The sequence below is a fragment of the Leucoraja erinacea genome, chromosome 21, assembly GCF_028641065.1.
Source record: "Leucoraja erinacea ecotype New England chromosome 21, Leri_hhj_1, whole genome shotgun sequence".
Taxonomy (NCBI): Eukaryota; Metazoa; Chordata; class Chondrichthyes; order Rajiformes; family Rajidae; genus Leucoraja; species Leucoraja erinaceus.
Genome location: NC_073397.1, coordinates 15080647 through 15100612, shown reverse-complemented (window position 1 = coordinate 15100612; position 19966 = coordinate 15080647). Strand labels below are relative to the sequence as shown.

At 44.3% G+C, this 19966-nt stretch overlaps 1 protein-coding gene across 1 annotated transcript in view; it reads left to right on the top strand.

Annotated features, from left to right (window-relative positions):
• The window catches only part of dhx35 (DEAH-box helicase 35), a 65156-nt gene that overhangs the window by 27004 nt on the left and 18186 nt on the right, over positions 1 to 19966 (top strand). The window contains exons 8-14 of the mRNA XM_055652179.1: positions 62 to 121; positions 3008 to 3120; positions 4135 to 4231; positions 9226 to 9384; positions 11663 to 11873; positions 15615 to 15739; positions 18327 to 18381. Of these exons, the coding sequence (XP_055508154.1) occupies positions 62 to 121; positions 3008 to 3120; positions 4135 to 4231; positions 9226 to 9384; positions 11663 to 11873; positions 15615 to 15739; positions 18327 to 18381 (820 nt within the window). The remainder of the gene's footprint in view (positions 1 to 61; positions 122 to 3007; positions 3121 to 4134; positions 4232 to 9225; positions 9385 to 11662; positions 11874 to 15614; positions 15740 to 18326; positions 18382 to 19966) is intronic.

Below are 19966 nucleotides of genomic sequence, written 5' to 3'. Positions count from 1 at the left end.
AGTCGTACGCTGTGTGCTACCAAACAGCATTATATTGTCAACATTTTTTACTTTCTTTTAGATTCAGAAGAAAAGAGGCGATTTACGACTGATTGTGTCTTCTGCTACACTGGATGCCGAGGTTTGTACATTACCCACGTCATTGCTGTGCTGACGAGCTATCTGAATTATGGCCACCCATTATAATAGTGCAGATAGACAGAGTGCTGGAGTAACTCAGCGGCTCAGGCAGCATCTCTTGACAAAAAGGATGGGTGACGTTTTGGGTCGGGCCCCTTCTTCAGACTCTGAAGGGTTCCGATCCAAAATGTCATCCATCCTTTTTCTCCAGAGATGCTGCCTGACCCGCTGAGTTACTCCAGCATTTTGTGTCACTCTTTGATATATATCAGCATCAGCAGTTCCTTTCCACATCATCATAGTGCACTTGCTTTGTTGTGGGAGCTTGTGCTTGCACTTATCTCTGTTATCTTTCAAATTTGCAACTTTTAAAGAACTTCACATTGTTTAAACTCTGGCTTCTTCTGCGTACCACTACTTTTCTCCACATCATGATTGCCTCTTCCAAGGCCAACAAGAGGTGGAGATGCAAGGAACTGCAGAAATCTGTTGGAATCTGAGTAAAACACAAAACGCAGGAGTAAAGGGCCTGTCCCACTTTCCTGAGTTACTTACAAACTCTCCCGAGTTTTCCCTTTGATTCGAACTCGGAGAATGTCGGGGAATGTCGGTAGCAAGCTTGTAGAAGGCCGTAGGAGTCCTTAGATGTTTCGTAGCAGCTCGTAATACCAGCCGTAGGATCTCGGGGCATCAGGTAAGTCGGGACTTTTTTCAACGTTGAAAAATGTCCACGATTTAAAAAAAATAGCCCCGAGTACCTATGAATGGCTATTCAGTATATTCAGTAATTCTCCTAGTTCGAATCAAGGGGAAAACTCGGGAGAATTTGTGAGTAACTCGGGAAAGTGGGACAGGGACTTTACTCAGCGGGTTGGGCAGCATCTCTGGAGATCGTGCATTGGTGATGTTTTGGCTTGGGACTCATCTTCAGGCTGATATTTTGGGTTGGAACCCGTCCTCAGATTGAAGAAGGATCCCGATCTGAAATGTTGCTTATCCATGGCCTCCGGAAATGCTGCTTGACCCACTGAATTAGTCCAGCACTTTGTGTTTCGTATAAGTTGTGGAATTTGCTGCCAAAATCTGTCTGTCTCCCAGCCTCACCCGCCTCCTTTGAGTCGCCCCTTAAAACCTACCTCTGATCGAGATTAAGATCTCTTGTTCTAATCTCTTTGACTCGTCTACAAATTAACATTGCTATGACAGCTGATTGAATATACATTGTTGCATTTCTGGAAAGGGGCTGGTCTCAAACCAGAGTCACACATAAGGCAACGACAGCAGGGTCATTATTTTTACATGTTCCGAAGGTGTAGTAGCAGTGCAATGAAATACTTGGTTTTGTCTTATTTAGATTCTAGACTTTAGAGATACAGCATGGAAACATGCCCTGTGGCCCACCGAGTCCACGTCGACCAGCAATCACCCCGGACACTAGCACTATCCTGTACACCAGGGGCAATTTACAATTTACACAAGCCAATTAACCTACAAACCTATTTGTCTTTGGCGTGTGGGAGGAAACCAGAGCACCCGAGAAACCCACGCAGTCAAGGGGAGAATGTACAAACTCCATCTCAACAGCACCCGTAATCAGAATCGAACCCGGGTCTTTGGCGCTGCAAGGCAGCAACTTTACCTCTCCATCACCGTGCCACAGTAGTTATTATGAAAGAGAATTATGGACCTTCATTCAGCTGTATTCATCAGTATTCTCTGCTTATGGAATCTATATTTTATGGGGTTGAAGTTTCATGGGAGTTCCCCTGATCATCAATCTTATCCAGCATTAAAAATGAAAAAATACCATTGGGGGTTTTGTGGAACTTCACTGAGGTTACAGCAGAAATGCGATTCCATCTGATTTTGTGTATCCTCTGAGCTTGCTGAGGGCGGCATAACCGCACAGCTGCTGTCTCACAGCGACAGAGATCCGGGTTCGATTCTGACCTTGGGTGCTGTCTGTATGGAGTTTGCCCATTGTCCTTGTGACTGCGTGAACTTTCCTCCGGTTTCCTCCCACACTCCAAAGAATTACGGGTGTGTAGGTTAATTGGCCTCCATAAATTATCCCAAGTGTGTAGTGGGATAACTAGTGTGAACGGGTGATCAATGGCCAGCATGGACTCGATGGGCTGAAGGGACTGTTTCCATGATGTATCTTTAACCTAAACTAAACTTGACAAATTCACCTGGTAGATCATTAAATAGCCACAAAACCTCTGAGGGGAAATATCACTGCAGCTATTAATAGTCATAACAATGATTTCACCCCACTATGAAAAATATTAATGGCAAAATGTTTCACAATATTTAATTTTGAAAGATTCACGAAAGCTTTTGTTCATCTCTAACAAAACACAAAGTGCTGGAAGAACTCAGCAGATCAGGCAGCATCTGGGGACGGACACTTCCGATTAACACGGATATCGCCCGTCCATTCCCTTCCTGGATGCTGCCTGACCTGCTGAATTCCTCCAGCAATTTGTGTTGTGGTCAAGATTTTAATATCTGCAGTCTCTCTTTAGTTTGGTTTAGAGATGCAACGCAGAAACTGGCCTCAGGCCCCACTGAGTCTGCACCAACCAGCCATCCCCATACACTAGCACTGGGGTTAATTTACAATCTTTACATTTAATCTACAAACCTGTACGTCTTTGGAGTGCGGGAGGAAACCGTAGCACCCAGAGAAAACCCATGCAGTCAGGGGGAGAATGTACAAACTCCGTATAGACAACACCCATCGTCAGGATCCATCCTGGGTCTCTGACGCTGGAAGGCAGCAACCCTACCGTTGCACCGCTGTGCTACCTTCTTTATTTATCTGCAGTCGGTTACTCTTTTGGGTCCATTTTGATCTTTTTTTCCCTTACTCTTTATCTTGCAGAAATTTCGAAATTTCTTCAATCTGAATGAGACCAAGGACCCCAGTAAGGACACATGTGGTATCCTCACCGTCGAGGGCCGGATGTTTCCTGTTGATATTTTTTATACATTAAGGTACTTTTAACCTACTCTCAATAATGGTGGCACTATGCTATATAGGCTTATGGCAAAAAAAGTCTTGGCGAGAACAATATTGACAAGCCTTGCCCTGTGTAGGGTGATGGTCCCCACAGCGCTGTGGCTGAATCTTAACAGGCACTTGAGTGAACCACTCATTGAAATGAGGATTAAAAAAGGTTATTACATTTTGGTTTTGGCTGTCTTGGGCTATGGGAAAGTAAGGGGTATCTGAGATTGATTACATAGATCCATGCAAAAATTCACACCCGCATGGTAGTCTGATTGCCCTGTTTCCTTGTAGAATCATTCTGTAAGTATGTTTTTAAGAGCTTATGATATTCTACTAATTTGAGGTTCATTAACTTATTGGTATTTATTTTCAATAATCTTGCTGAAATATTTTTTCTCTCACATGTTCCTTTATCCCCCAACTTAGGGTGCATGGGAATGACCCATCAATCCTCTTCTCTCCCTCTCCTTCGCCTTCTCCCTCTCCCTGTTCCCCTCCCTCTCCTTTCCCCTCCCCCTCCATGCACACACACACACTCCCTTCCTCCGTCTCGCCCTATATCCTCCCTCCCTCTCTCTCTCTCTCCCTTCCTCTCACTCATTCTCTCACACTCATTCTCTCCCTCTCACACACACCCACACATGCTCAATGCATAGTGAAGCATAGTGAACCGTGCGGAGGATGGTGATACACTTAAAGGGAATATTTGACCCGCAAGTGATTGCAGATGTTGCAAGAAAAAAAAAATGCAGGAACAGCAGGTCAGAAGAAAACCCGACCTGAAATATTGTCCATTTCCCTCCAGTGATGTTGCCTGGCCTCTCCTCTGGTTCTGTCCCTTTCCAGTTCCATAACCCAGAACAGAAATCTCACATGGGGGAGGCAGGGACTCGGGCATATCAACGGCATTAATTGTTAATTTTTTCCATACTGTCACAAAATTTCATGTACAGCTCTTCAAAGCTTCGCTGGCAATGTTGTCTCTCTGTTCCTTTCAGCCCAGTTCCTGATTATCTGAAAGCCACAGTTGACACGGTTACAAAGATCCACCAGAATGAGGCCGATGGGGATATCTTGGCGTTTCTAACAGGACAGGTTTGTTTCCCTGCTTTATCTACATAATAACAAGCTAGAACAAAGAATCAGTTGGTGTGAGTAAGAATTACAATTGCTACCATTGGCTTTACAGTCCCTAAATGATTGGCAGTGTTGTGGCTGGAAAGGAAAATGAGAGGAATAGATCGGGTAGATGCACAGAGTCTCTTGTCCAGATTAGGGGAATCGGAGCCAATCAACCTACAAACCTGCACATCTTTGGGATGTGAGAGGAAATTGGAGCATCCAGAGGAAACCCACGCGGTCACAGGGTGAATGTGCAAACTCCGCTCAGACAGCACCTGAGGTCAGGAATCAAACTGTGTCTCTGGTGCAGTGAGACAGTGGCTCTACCAGCTACGCTACTGTGCCATTTACTCGGTTTAATATTTGATTTGATGGATGATGTCCACAACACCAGCATTGCCACAGCACTGCATGAGAATGATAGTTTGGATGTTTTTCTGTGGCGTGTGTTTGATATCCAGATTCTTGGGCGGCAAGGTGGTGCTGTGATAGAGTTGCTGCCTGACTACGAATGCTATCTTTACAGAGTGTGTACGTTCTCCCTATGACCACGTGGGTTTTATCCTGATCCCCCGGTTTCCTCCCACACTCCAAACACATACAGATTTGTACATTAATTGGCTTTGGTAAAATTGTAAATTGTCCCTTGTGTGTTAGAATTTACAATCGCTGGTCGGCGCGGACTTGGTGGGCCAGAGGGCCTGTTTCCGTGCTGTATCTCTAAACTGAACTAGTCTAAACTAATTCTTCTATCTGTTAGAGAGACACTTTTAACGTGACTGTGCTAATCACGTAAGGATACTATTGACCTCTTGGACTTGTTTTTTCTAATTGCATTTTGCACTCATATATTTTATTTTGTATTTATATGGAGAGATTTATCTATAATGTGTGTGTTATCTAAATCTATGTGTCTGTGATGCTGCTGCAAGCAATATTTTCATTTTGCTTTGACTTGATTTGAATTTTCACAATATTCTTTATCTGCACACTGTGGATTGTGATCATGTCTAGCCTTTTCTTTGACTGGATAGAACGCAATAAAAGCTTTTCACTGTACCTCGGTACGCGTGACAGTAATAATAAACTAAACTAATTTGGCAGTTTAGGCAGCATCAATGGAGAGAAGCAGAGATAACATTTCTGTTGTGATCTTTCATCAGAACTAGGAAACGGTAGAGATAACGAAACTTAAAGAGAAGCACAAATTTTAAGAGATGCACAAAGAGTGTGTGATAATAAGTTCAATTGCCAACTCAGCCTAAAGTCTACAGAGCACATTGATTTTCTTTCACTTGTGCAGACTGGTTGGGGAAAGGTGACTAACAATATTTGTTACTAGGCAACTAGGTGGTATTAGCCTCTAGCCTCCATTAAGGTGAAGAATGGATCAAATGGCTTTTATTTTGCCGCTTAAAGGTAGCTTTAACTCTGCGGTAAATATTATTTGACAGCGCAATTGTTCCTGTTAGTCATCGTAGGCCTGAGTGTAAATACTATTTGAGTCATCTTGTAATCCTCATATTAACTTGCTGGAAATAAAATAGCAAGTGGCGCAGCGGTAAAAGTTTCTGCCTTTCAGCGGCAAAGACCCAGGTTAGATCCCGACTACGGTTGCCGTCTGTACGGAGTTTGTACGTTCTCCCTGTGACCGCATGGGTTTTCTCCGAGGTCTTTGGTTTCCTCCCACTCCAAAGACTTACAGATTGGAGGTTAATTGGATTTGCATAGATGTAAATTGTCCCTAGTATGTGTAAGATAGTGTTAATATGCGGGGATCGGTGGTCGTTGTAAACTCGGTGGGCCGAAGGGCCTGTTCCTGCGTTGTATCTCTAAAACTTAAAACTAAAACCAATTTATTTAGCAAGCTCCCAGACATATATATTAATAAACGCTTTTGTTAAAATTAATAGTTACGTAATTGCTCTTAATGTTTGAAATTAGGCCAACATGTGCTTGTATTCAGTTTAGTTTAGATATACAGTGTGGAAACAGGCCCTTCGGCCCAATGAGTCCATGCCGACCAGCGATCCCCACACACTTAAACTATCCTATAACACACTAGGGACAATTAAGACTTTTACCAAAGCCAATTAACCGACAAACCTGCACGTTTTGGGAGTGTGGAGGGAAACTGGAGCACCCGGAAACAGCCTACAAAGGTCACGGGGAGAATGTACAAACTCTGTGCAGACAGCCCCTGCGGTCAGGATCGAACCCCGTTCTCTGGCGCTGTGAGGCAGCTGCGCCACCGTGCTGCATGGACTATCCAGGACTTCAACAGATAATGCAGTATTTTAATTTCCTGCAATATTTACTGTCATTTTCCACTGCGAATCTTGTATGAGTAGAGCTTCACAGATATTCTCTGATATCTGGTGCCTCGGCAAAGTTACTATTTATTGAATTAACTGAAGGATATCCCTCTGCATTGTGGCGCAGCTGGTAGAGCCACTGCCTCACAGCGCAGAAGACTTGTGTTTGATTCTTACCTCGGCAGCAGTCAGTATTGAGTTTGCACCTTCTTCCTGTGACCGAGTGAGTTTCCTCCGGGTGCTCCTGTGTCCACAAACATCCCAAAGATGCGCACGTTTGCAGATTAATTGATCCTGTGTAAACTGCCCCCAAATGTGTGGGAAGTAGATTAGAAAGTGGGATAGCATAGAAGTAGTGTGAATGGCTGATTGATGATTGGCATGGACTAAAGGGCCTGCTTCCATGCTGGATCTCTAAAAAATATATAGCATGGACCCACCGAGTCCACACTGACGATAGTCACAAAAAGCTGGAGTAACTCAGCGGGACAGGCAGCATCTCTGGAGAGAAGGAATGGGTGACGTTTCGGGTTGAGACTCTTCTTAATACCTGCAGTTCCTTCTTACACATTGAGTCCACGCTGACCAGTGAGAACCCGATTCTTTGTTAATCCAGTATTGCACCCTATGCACTTGAGGCAAGTGCCTATGCACTTGAGGCAATTTACAGAGCCCAACACGCTGCATGTCCTGGTCACTGAGTGTTGGTGACACAAGAAGTTGCAGATGTTGGAATCTTATGCAGAATACAAAATGCTGGAGTAACTCAGCGGGCCGGGCAGCAACTGTAGAAACCATGGATAGGTGACATTTTGCGTCGGGCCCCTTCTTTAGAGTGATTGTAGTAGGGGGGAGAAAGTGGAAAAGAGGTGTATGTAGGACAAAGCCTGGCACGTGACAGGTGGTTACAGGTGAGGAGGGTTTTTGATGGCTGGATGGATGGACAAAGACTAGAGGAGAAAAGGAGACAAAAAGGGGGAATAAAGGAGACAAAGGGAAAGAAGAGGTGTGAAATGTAAAACCAAAGGGAGGGATGTAGGTGGAAGGGAATTGCCCCAAGTGTGTAAGGAGTCGGTGCGAAAGTATGATAACATAGAACTAGTGTGAATGGGTGATCAATGTCGGTGTGGACTCGGTGGGCTGAAGGGTCGGTTTCCATGTTGTATCTTTACTTCAGAGATACAATGCGGAAACAGGCTCTTCCGCCCACCGATTCAGCGCCAACCAGCGATCACCCCGGACACTAACACTATCCTACACACTCGGGACAATTTACCATTTTACCGAAGCCAATTAACCTACAAACCTGGAACTCTTTGGAATGTGGGAGGAAACCGAAGCACCAGGGCAAAACCCAGGGAGAATGTACCAACTCAGTACAGACGGCACCCGTAGTCAGGATCGAACCCGGGTCTCTGGCGCTGTGAGGCAGCAGCTCGACTGCTGCACCATTGTGTAGCCCCCTGTGCAATAAAACTCTATACCCTGAACTGTATCTCTAAACGAAACAAACTAAATGCAACAGGTCATCTTCTATATGATATAATTTATCTTCATGATAATAGGTTTCAGGATATAAAGATACATTTTAATCAGCATTTTATTGGAGCATATTGTAACTGCCTAGTTGTGATGAAATGTGTATTGTTTCAATAATCGCAGTACACTTGCTAAACGTGCATATTTGAGTCTCATTATCTTTACTTATTCGCCTTTTTAACTGCCACTTTGTGGTAAAATTTAACATAATGGGTGTTTATGCTTTAGCTTTAATTCCCTTGATGCTATTTTTAACACTGTTGTTTAAATTTATGTTAATGCAATTGTTGACCTGCTTATTGGGAATGTTTGAGTTGCCCGGACTGAAAGTAATGCTGCTGCTGTAGCAGGTACTTTTAGCTATTTGCCAAAAATAGAACATAGAGTCATGGAGGCATACACCGTGGAAACGGGCCCTTAGGCCCAACATGCCCACGCTGACCAACATGTCCTGTCTACACTAGTCTGCCAGACCACCAGCCTGCCTTTCGCCCATGTCATTTTAAACCCATCCTTTCCATGTACCTGTCCAAATGTCTTTTACATGCTGTGATAGTACCTGCCTCAACTTCCTCCTCTATCAGCTCATTCCATACACCCACTACGTGTTGCCCCTAGGGTTCCTATTAAATATCCCCACCCCCCTCTCAGCTTAAATCTATGCCCTTTGGTTTTAGATTCTCCTACACTGGATAAAAGGCTCGGGGCATTTACAATATCTATGCTCCTCATGATTTTATACACAACATAACATAACATAGGAAGAAGTAAAAGAACCCGCACCAAGGGGAATTATGAAAAATAGCTGAGTATTTATATTTCGGACCCTTTCCTGGGTCATCGTTCCAGCTCTGATTTGCTCTGAACCTTTTCATACCTCTGGTTTCCATCTCACCATGCTCTCGGTCTGAAGCAGGGTCTCGACCCAAAACGTCACCTATTCCTTTTCACCAGAGATGCTGTCTGACCCGCTGAGTTACTCCAGCATTTTGTGTCGATCTTAAGTGTTTATGTTGGTGTGAATTGTTTTGACATAGAGGAGCAAGGGATTGCAGAACAACATTAGCAACTGCACTGAAATTCCTTTTTAAGCAGTATTTTCTTTTTTTGCAGGAGGAAGTGGAGATGGTGGTTTCCATGGTGATCGAGCAGGCCCGTGCTCTTTCCCGCAGTGGGATGAAAAAGCACCTCCGTGTTCTTCCTATGTATGCAGGGTTGCCTTCCAGCGAACAGATGAAAGTCTTTGAAAGAATGTCCCCGAACTGCAGGAAGGTGGGATACAGACACACTTCTCTTGTTAGAAAGTGTCAGCTACAGCCAGTTCCTCCACTACCTCACCAATAGTGTTGACGGCATTAATCGGTAGAGTTACCTATTAATGCTCCAGTCAGGGTGAAAGTCTACCTCCCCTATCAGCTCGTTCCATGCACCCACCACCCATTGTGGGGGGAAAAAACGGTTGCCCCTCAGGTTGGTCAGGGTGAAATACTGTAGTCAAGAGTGTTTGTTATTTGCATGGGATATGAATTGGAATAATGAAAGACTTTCCTGCCGCAGCTTTACAAGCACCTTAGACGCTAAAACAAATCAACACAGTAAACCCTCGTTATAATGGACCATCGAAGGGGGAGGGGGGGAGGGAAATGTTGTTGGTTATTGCCAATTGTGTACTATAACAGAGTAAAGGTTTGTCACCCTTTGTTATCATGGCCCAGTGTCCAGAATCCTGGAGCCATGTCACTGAGAGCACAGTGGGACCTCGATCACCACATGGAGCACAGCGGCCCAAGATGGCTGCCTGGCACCATCTTGTCCAGCGCGGAAGGGGAATGCCAATAGCTGCTGCCCCTTGCTGCTGATACTCAGAGATTGAGAACAAAATGGGAGGTCTGTGGCGCAGCAGTGGTAGGATGAAGACTCATGTCCAGCTTGATGCGAGTCCTCTCCCTGCTCCCCGACTACATTCAGTCCGGACCCACAAGGTCACCTATCCATGTTTTTTCGAGATGCTGCCCGACCTGCTGAATCACTCCAGCACTTTGTGTCTGTTTTTGTAAACCAGCATCTGCAGTTCCTTGTTTCTACCTTCATTTGTTTGTTTTTTTAATTATTTTCTTTCTTGACCAAGAATTGTGAACAGTTTCCAGCTACAATAGGTCAAGGAAAATTAAAATGTAGAGGCAAGAATAGGTCACTCGACCCTTGCAGTTACTGCGACAATCAGTAAACGCATAGTTGTTCTTTTACCTCAGCAGCACCATTGTGTACTAACTCCATATCCTTTAATTCTCTCATTCTGTTGCAAAGTGTACCGTTGTAGTAGAAAATGGTGCAGTATCTTTTAATCCTTAAAAATATTAACAGAAGAAAGCCATCAGAGAATTGTAAAGTTGCAGCACAAGAGGAGAGCTTTTTTTGCCTAATGTGCATGTGCCAGTTTTTATTAAAGAATAATCCAATGTCCCATTCCCATGCTCTTTCCTTGTAGCACAATGTACTTCTTCCTTCACAGTCATACAGCGTGGAACCAGGCCCTTTGGCCCAACTTGCCCACACCATCCAACATGTCCCTTCTACACTAGTCCCACCTGCCTGCGCTTGGCCCTTATCCGTCTAAACCTATCCTATCCATGTACCTGTCTAAATGTTTCTTAAATGTTGCGATAGTACCTGCCTCAACTACCTCCTCTGGCAGCTCTTTCCATATATCCTTTGTGTGAAAAATGTAAGTATTGCATTTTGAAAGTTGCTCATGAATATGATTCCATCACTTCCAGACATTGCATTCCAGGTCAACAACTTCCTACGTAAAGAAAACTCTCTTGGCAATTCGCATAAATCTCTAAAACATTTTCTACTTATTTATGCCGTCAAAATCCTTTAAAAATTTGAACACCTCTTTGAAAACCTTCTGTTTGCTCGAGGGAAGCGAACTCCAGTTTCTCCAGTCATTCCACGTAGCTACAGCCACTCATAGTACAATGTTATTAAATTTCCCCCGCACGCACAGTAACACTGCATTATCTCCTTCTTGCCTCTTTGTCCCCCTTTTGTCTTCCTTTTGCCTCCTTTTCATCTGCAGCCCTTGTCCATCCATCTGCCAATCAAACATCCTCCTCACCTGTAACCACCTATCACTTGTAGATACAAAACTGCAGGAGTAACTCAGCGGGTCACAAAGTGCTGGAGTAACTCAGCGGGACTGAGGTCTGAAGAAGGGTCCCGACCCGAGGCGTCACCCATCCTTTTTCTCCAGAGATGCTGCCTGACCCGCTGAGTCACTCCAGCACTTTGTGTCTACCACCTATCACTTTGCTAGCTCTCTTTCCCCTACTACAATCGATCTGAAGAAATGTCCCGACCCAAAACATTGCCTCTCCATGTCCTCCAGAGATGCTGCCTGACCCGCAGAGTTATTCCAGGGCTTTCATGTGTTACTGCAGTAAACTCAGTGAATAGATTTTAAGGTGGAGTATGACTTTATGGTTTTGCATTCTTTGCTCTTATTTACAAAGGTACAACACTAGTATATTTTCATTTCTCAATCCAGATAGTGGTGGCCACGAACATAGCAGAAACCTCGATCACTATCAGCGGGATCGTTTTTGTCATCGACTGTGGCTTTGTGAAGCTGAGAGCCTACAATCCCAGGACAGGTATCGAGTCTCTTGTGGTAACTCCTGTATCCCAGGCATCTGCAACCCAGCGAGCGGGTCGGGCTGGTCGAAACCGCTCGGGGAAGTGCTACAGATTGTGCACAGGTAAGGAAAATACCCATGGGCACCATCCATTTCCACTAATACATTTACGTGTAGGTTTTAGCTGAAACTTAACGGGGTAGGTTTATTATTATCACATGTACCAAGCCACAGTAAAAAGCATGCTGTACAATCTGATCAGATAATACCACACAATCAAGTCACACTCGGGTACGATAGGTAGAGCAAAGGGTGCAGAATATAGTTCCCAGCATTGTATGGCAACTGTTCCAGAGGCCAAGTCCGATGTCCCAAATGGGGTAGAGATGAATCGGACAGATCCCTATTTTGTGGAAGGATCGTTCAGAAGCCTGATAACAGAGAGGCCCACTGAGTCCATGACGACTGGCGATCACCCCATACACTCACACTATCCTACATACGGTGGACAATTCACAATTTTATAGAAGCCAATTAACCTACAGACCTGTACATTTTTGAATTTGGGAGGAAACCAGAGCACCTGGTGTAAACCTACGCGGTCACACGGAGAATGTACAAACTCCGTACAGACAGCACCAGTAGTCAGGATCGAACCAGGGTCTCTGGCGCTGTATTGCAGCAACTCTACCCGCTGTGCCACCGTGTTGCCCCATATATCACCGTGTCTGATGATATATGCTCTCAAGTTTCTGCACCTCTTGCCTTGGAGAAGAAGGAATGACTAGAGTGGGACATGGTTTTTCCGAAGCAGCTTGAAGTATAGATGGGGGTCAGTGATGAGTCTGGTCTGAGTGATGGTCTGGGCTAGATCTGCAACTCTGCAATTTCTTGCAGAGAAATAGTATCTATGGATAACAACAATTCTGAAGTTCACTTAATTTGAAAGTTGAATGGTATATTGGGTAATATAAGCCGGCAGGTTAACAACGACAAATAAGATGTTTAGAAAAATCTATTGATAACAAATGAAAAACAAAAAAAAATTCACTCATTGAAACACACCTGAATTATTAAAAATGACATTAAAATAATGGTCGCCCAATTATAGGAAGGATGTCAACAAAATAGAGAGAGTACAGAGGAGATTTACTAGAATGTTGCCTGGGTTTCAACAACTAAGTTACAGAGATAGGTAGAATAAGTTAGGTCTTTATTCTCTGGAGCGCAGAAGGTTAAGGGGGGACTTGGTAGAGGTCTTTAAAATGATGAGAGGGATAGACAGAGTTGATGTGGACAAGCTTTTTTCCATTGAGAATAGAGAAGATTCAAACACGAGGACATGACTTCAGAATTAAGGGACAGAAGTTTAGGGGTAACATGAGGGGGAACTTCTTTACTCAGAGAGTGGTAGCGGTGTGGAATGAGCTTCCAGTGGAAGTGGTGGAGGCAGGTTCATTGGTATCATTTAAAAATAAATTGGATAGGCATATGGATGAGAAGGGAATGGAGGGTTATGGTATGAGTGCAGGCAGGTGGGACTAAGGGGAAAAAAAGTTGCTCGGCACGGACTTGTAGGGGCCGAGATGGCCTGTTTCCGTGCTGTAATTGTTATATGGGTATATGGTTATAAAGATTTGGAGGATTTATTTTGAAGGAATGTCAACAATCCCTTTCAAATGAACAAACACAGAAGAAAGACACAATGGAGTAACTCCGTGGGTCAGGGAGCATCTCTGGAGAAAAGGAATAGGTCATGTTTCGGGTTGGAGCCCTTCTTCAGACTGAAAGATAGAGAAGGCCAGAACAAAATAGGGCTGGCAACAGATGACTTCAGGAAGGGTGGAGTCCATAGTAGCCCATTGCTGGCTGGGGAAGGTGTGCTAATGACAAGGATACAAGGATACAAAGTGGAACTAGTAGAACGACTAGGGTGGGGGAAGGGGGTGAGAGAGGGGGAGAATAGGAATGCAGGGATTACTTGAAATTAGAGAAACCAACGTTCATAACGCTGGGTTGTAAAGATTATGTGTGATCATGCAAACCAATGTAATGCTTTTCAGACTGATCACAGTGTTCCGTCTGCAGCTTTGAAGTTAACAGGTACATCTTGTGTCGTTTCGGTTGTACTTGGTTCAGTAGCTCAGTTCAGTATGATGAAAGTTCCTGCCTCCACCCCACATTTAGGAAGTTAGTTTGAGATCTCTGCTGTTATCTCTACAATATTGTATATAATATTAAATATCTGTACTACATTTAATGTAGTCCGTTCTCCTCAATGACCTCAAATCCGTGCAACCTAGTTTTGGCCACTTTGTTCATGTTCATAGATTAAAGGAGCAGAATTGGGCCACATGCCCTATCAAGTCTACTCCACCATTCAATCATGGCTGATCTATCTTTCCTTCCCAACCCCATTCTCCTGCCTTCTCCCCAAAACCCCTAGCACCCTAGCACCATAGCATCTGCCATAAAATATATCCATTGTCTTGGCCTCCACATCCGTTTGTGGCAATGAACTCCACAGATTCACCACCCTCTGACTAAGACATTCCTCCTCATCTACTTTCTAAAGGTACATCCTTTTATTCTAAGGTCTGGTCCTCTCTCCCATTAGAGGAAACATCCTCTCCACATTCATTCTATCCAGGCCTTTTGCTATTCGGTAAGTTTCAATGCGGTCCCTCCCATCCTTCTAAACTCCAGCGAGTATAGGCCCAATGCTGTAAAGCACTCATCATATGTTAACGCAATCATCGCTGGGATCATTCTCGTAAACCTCCTCTAGATCCTCGCCAATGCCCGCACACCCTTCCTCAGATATGGGGTCCAAAACTGCTCACCATACTCCAGTTGCAGTCTGACTAGCGCCTTATTAAGCCGCAGCATTACATCCATGTTCAGGGAATGGGTTCTCCATGTTCAATCTATCCAGGCCTATCCTACTTTTATATACTTTGATGATTACATTTCCAAACTGATCTATGACAACTTACCCCAAAGTAGCCAATTTCTCTACCTCACTTAAGTGGAGTAACTCAGTGAGTCAGGCAGCATCTCTGAAGAAAAGGAATAGGTGATGGTTTGGATTGGGATCCTTCAGCAATCCCAGGGATTTAAGTGCAAGGTTATGAATTTTTGATATCACTTGTTCGCCTCTACTCTTGGGGAGTGTATCAGGCTGCTGAATGTATAAAGTACTACACAGTTCCCCTACACATTTCTGTGTACATCATTCAATTTTCTTAAATAGGTATTGAGATTAAAACAATGAAATAATTCACTTTGGTGAGAAAACAAACCAAGTCTGTCCAACCTCCTCCCTGTAGCTAATACCCTCCAATCCAGGCAACATTCTAATAAAACTCCTCTGCAGCTTTTCCAAAGCCTCCACAATCTTCCCATAATGGGGCAACCAGAACTGCATACAATATTCCAACTGTGGCCTAATCAAAGTCCTCTAGGGCTGCATCATGATAATGTAATCTCAATGCCCTGACTTATGAAGGCAAGAATACCATATGCCTTCTTTATCTATCTACTTGTGTTGCCACTTTCAGGGTGCTATGGACTTGGACCCTGACCCCTCTGTACTTCAATGCTGTAGATTATTCATAAATTGTACATTAATCTGCAAAGCAGTGAAAAGAAAAAGACAAAAGTGCAAAAGAAACAAAACATTAATGCTAAAATACAACATTAAACAAATTCATGATTGCTGAGGTAGGGTTAAAGCCATGATAACAAACGCTTCATAGAAAAACTTGTTGTTATTTCACATCTTGAAGAATGCAACGTGGCAGAGTTTGAATTGCAGTCTTTACAACATTAACTGTTTTTTTTTCCTTTCTTGTGCAACTTTAGAAGAAACATTTGAGAAGCTTCCGGAATCCACAGTGCCAGAGATGCAACGCAGTAATCTTGCCCCAGTCGTACTTCAGCTGAAAGCACTGGGCATTGACAACGTGCTGAGGTTTAATTTTCTGTCTGTAAGTAATTACTGTCTCTCAGCCTAACCCGAGACCAACTCGGGTTCAATCCCGACTACGGTTACGGAGTTTGTACGTTTTTCCTGTGAACTGCATTGGGTTTTCTCCGGGTGCTCCGGTTTCCTCCCACACTCCAAAGACATGCAGGTTAGTAGGGTAATTGGCTTTGGTAAAATTGTAACCGGTCCCTAGTGTGTGTAGGATAGTGTTAGTGTGCGGGGATCACTGGTCGACATGGACCATAGTGTGTCGGATGTGAACGTAGAATAAATAGGTGATCGACGGTCAGCGTGGAGTCAGTGGGCCGAAGAGCCTGTTTCCGTGCTGTATCTCTAAACTAAACTAGGTGAACATAATGTGTATGAAGGAACTGCAGATACTGGTTTAAACCAAAGATAGACACAAAATAACTCAGCGGGCTAGGCAGCATCTCTGGAGAGAAGGAATGGCTGACGTTTCAGGTCGAGACCCATCTTCAGTCTGAATAAATGAATAACTTTAGTCTGAAGAAGGGTCTCGACCTGAAACATCACCCATTCTTTCTCTCCCGAGATGCTGCCTGTCCCGCTGAGTTACCCCAGCATTTTGCGTCCATCTTAGGTGAAGATAATGCTGTGCATGAGGCCTGAAAACTGAAATGTGAAGCTCCTGGATTAAGGTCCGATAAGGAATTTGTTGCAGCTCGGAAGATTAGCTTGGGAGCAGCCTGCTGCATTTCCACTGGCTGATTGTACAAGATGGCTTTGACAGCTAGGAATCGGGAAATATTGCAAGAAGCAAGAGCCCTATTTCGAAGGCAGCCGTGTCTTTAAACTCTGGCAGAGGCCATTATAAAACTGCCCTCTGATATTAAGGTAGTTGGCTCGGTGTTGGCATTGGCACTTCTGATGTGCCAATGTGTGTTGAAACCTTGCAGTCTGTAGGACCGAGGAATAGCTAAATATAAAATGCTCTCACTGCAGATTTGTGAATACAGTGAATTCAAAAGGGTTTAATGTGCCGGGAAAAAGAAATAGCATTTAGCAGCAGACAGTCATTTTAAAGAAGGTAATGAAATGCAATTTTGGATAACAGTCGGCATTAGGGCAGTAGAAAAAAGGCTGTACCAGATAGAGGTAGGAAGCAGCATTGCCACATAGGGATTGGAGTACAAGGTTAGGAAATGTAATTGTCATTTGTTGGACCCTGTCCTTGGGAGAGAGTCTCAGGCTGCTGAATTTATAAAGTTCCCCCACACCTGGAAAAACACCTGGTGGCACAGCAGTAGAGTTGCAGTCTCACAGCGTCAGAGACCCAGCTTCGATCCTGACTAGGGGTGCTGTCTGTACGGAGTTTGCACGTTCTCCCTGTGACCGCCTAGGTTTTCTCTGGGTGCTCTGTTTTCCTCCCACATTCCAAAGACGTGCAGGTTTGTAGATTAATCGGCTTCTGCAAATTGTCCCTGGTGTGTCGGATAGAACAAGTGTAACTGGTTCACTTCCTACGCACTGGGGGCAATTTACAGAGGCCAGTTAACCTACAAACCTGCACGTCTTTTGGATGTCGGAGGAAACCGGAGCGCCCGGAGGAAACCCACTGCAATCACAGGGAGAATGTGCATCCACACAGACAGTACCCGAGGTCAGGATCGAACCCAGGTCTCTGCTCTGTGAGGCAGTAGACCTATCAGCTGCGCCACCGCGCTGCCTCATTTCCACGGAGAAAGATAGACCAGATAAGAAAACATTGCTGAGTGGTATAGATTATATTGGAGACGTATTATAATGAAAAATGTGAGGCTGATACTGATGTGCCCTAATGAGGATGAAAGGCACTTTGCCATTGAACAGTGAGACTGACTCCTCTCCTAACACAAATTGCAGCAAGCCAGACTTGCAGAGAGAGAGGCAAGTTATATCACAGGGTGCTGGATGTGGGAGCCATATCAATTGTAGGGTATATTGCAGGGAGTTATAGCAGTGGATACAAAGCATGCCAGAATATCACAATGAAATGGGTGCTGTGTTAAAAATGAAAGATTTGGTGCAGATTACGATCTCACAGTGAGAGGTGCAGGGGATATCACAATGTTGTGGTGAAATATGTGGTGTCTATCTGCTACAGGTCCACCACCAATTTTCCATCAATCATATCCAGACCAAATCCCCCCTCCCTTCCTGGCGGTCCCCCCTGAAATTATGGCACATGGGTTGGGTGAGATGGTCGATCTCATCGGGACTTCCACGCCGATAGAATATGCCCCCTGCGGCCAGGGCTCCGGACCGGCTGGGGCTGGCAGATCCGTTCCCATAGTCGACTTCCACGGCTGACCCTGCGGACCGGTATCTCAGCACCCACCAAGGCCGTGACCTCTGATGGTCCGGCAAAAAAGGATAATCCAGAAATGCGCTGAAACCAAAGGTGTCGGAAAATCCGTGTTGGACCCGAATGGGAACTTTCCGCCCCCATTCTGCAATCACTCTGAATAATGGTCCCGACCCGAAACATGTCCTATTTATGTTCTCCAGAGATGTGGTCTCACCCACTGGGTTACTGCAGCACTTTGTATCTTCTTGTTTTATCAGAGTATTCTTTGTTCTGTTCACAGCCTCCTCCAGCCCAGTCAATGGTTCAGGCTCTGGAACTGCTCTATGCGCTCGGAGGTAAGGATATGTTTGTATTCAGAATATCGCCTTCACCATCAATAATTTTGATAAAGAAATACAGGGGGAAATATAGAAACAAAAAACTGCAGATACTGGTCTGAAGAAAGTCCCAACCCGAAATGTCACCTAACCATGTTCTTCTGAGATGTTGCCTGACCCGCTAAGTTACTCCAGCACTTTGTAATTTGTACTGATGGAAATGTGCGACTCGATATAATTCAGGGTAGTCATTTAGTTCTTGCAGTTAGCTTTGATACCTTGGAAGTCTAATAAACTGCAGATGCTGGATTTCTGAATTAAAAACACAAAATGCTGGAAAAATTCAGCAAACAAAGCAAAATCTGTTCTGACAAAGAGTTGTAGACCTGAAATGTTAACTATTTCTTTCCACAGATGTGTGCTCGAATTGCTGAGTTTCTCCAGCATTCTCTGTTTTTGTTTCAGCCTTGGTACCTATCTGTTAACTGCTGGTTATTGAATCATCTTCTCGAGGTGCGACAAATAGAGTCTGTGATAAAGTAGAGTGGCTTTTACTCTGTTTGATTATCAGTTGGTTTATTTATTGCTGTCCATGATCTGATTAAAACCTGATTGATTCCTGGGATAAGGGAATTGAAGTGATGTTGAGTAAGGTTGGCCTACATCCACTGGCTTTTCATAGATCAGTCTTCACAGCCACAGATCAGTTGCATCCTTCTGAGTCACAATTTTATGGCTATGCCCTTGTTCAGTGAGCAGATTGATACTCCATTGTAGGAGAGAGAAAGTACAGCATTGCTGGATAAACCCAGACACTACCTGATCCAGTGGAAAATATCCCATGGCACAATCTCGAGAAGAAGTAGCGGTCTTATCATTGCTATTCTAGCTGTTATTTATCCTGCAATCAGTATTGCTAACAGAACTGACTATCAGATCATCATCACATTGCAGTGACTACACTTCCAAAATGCTTCACTGCCTGTAAAGCACTTTGAGATGTTCTGAGCTTATCAGACAGGCTGTATAGCTGCTAAGTATTTCTTGAACGTTGTTTCCAATTATTCAGTACAGGAACATGGGCTTAGTTAAAAGTTTAGTTTAGAGATACAGCCCAGAAACAGGCCCTTTGGCCCAAGTCCGCACCGACCAGCGATCACCCCGTATACTGTACTAACACTATCCTACACACTCGGGACAATTTACCATTTTTAACTTACAAACCTGTAAGTCTTTGGAGAGTGAGAGGAAAGCAGAGCACCCAGAGAAAACGCACGCAGTCACGGGGAGAATCTACAAACTCCGTACAGCCAACACCCGTAGTCAGGATCGAACCCGGATCTCTGGCACTGTATGGCAGCAACTCTACTGCTGCGCCACTGTGCTACCCTGAACTCATTTAAGTTCATATCTTAATGCCAAGACACTTTCTGGATGGAACGAGGATCCCAGAAGTCAGTAGTCTGTCATGTTATATGGTTATTATATGGTTATAGTCTGTCATGTTGTCATGTAAATAGAGCCAAACAAAACTGTAGATGCTGGAGTCTTGAGCTAAACACACAGGGTCTCGACCCAAAACGTCGCCTGTCCATTCCCTCCA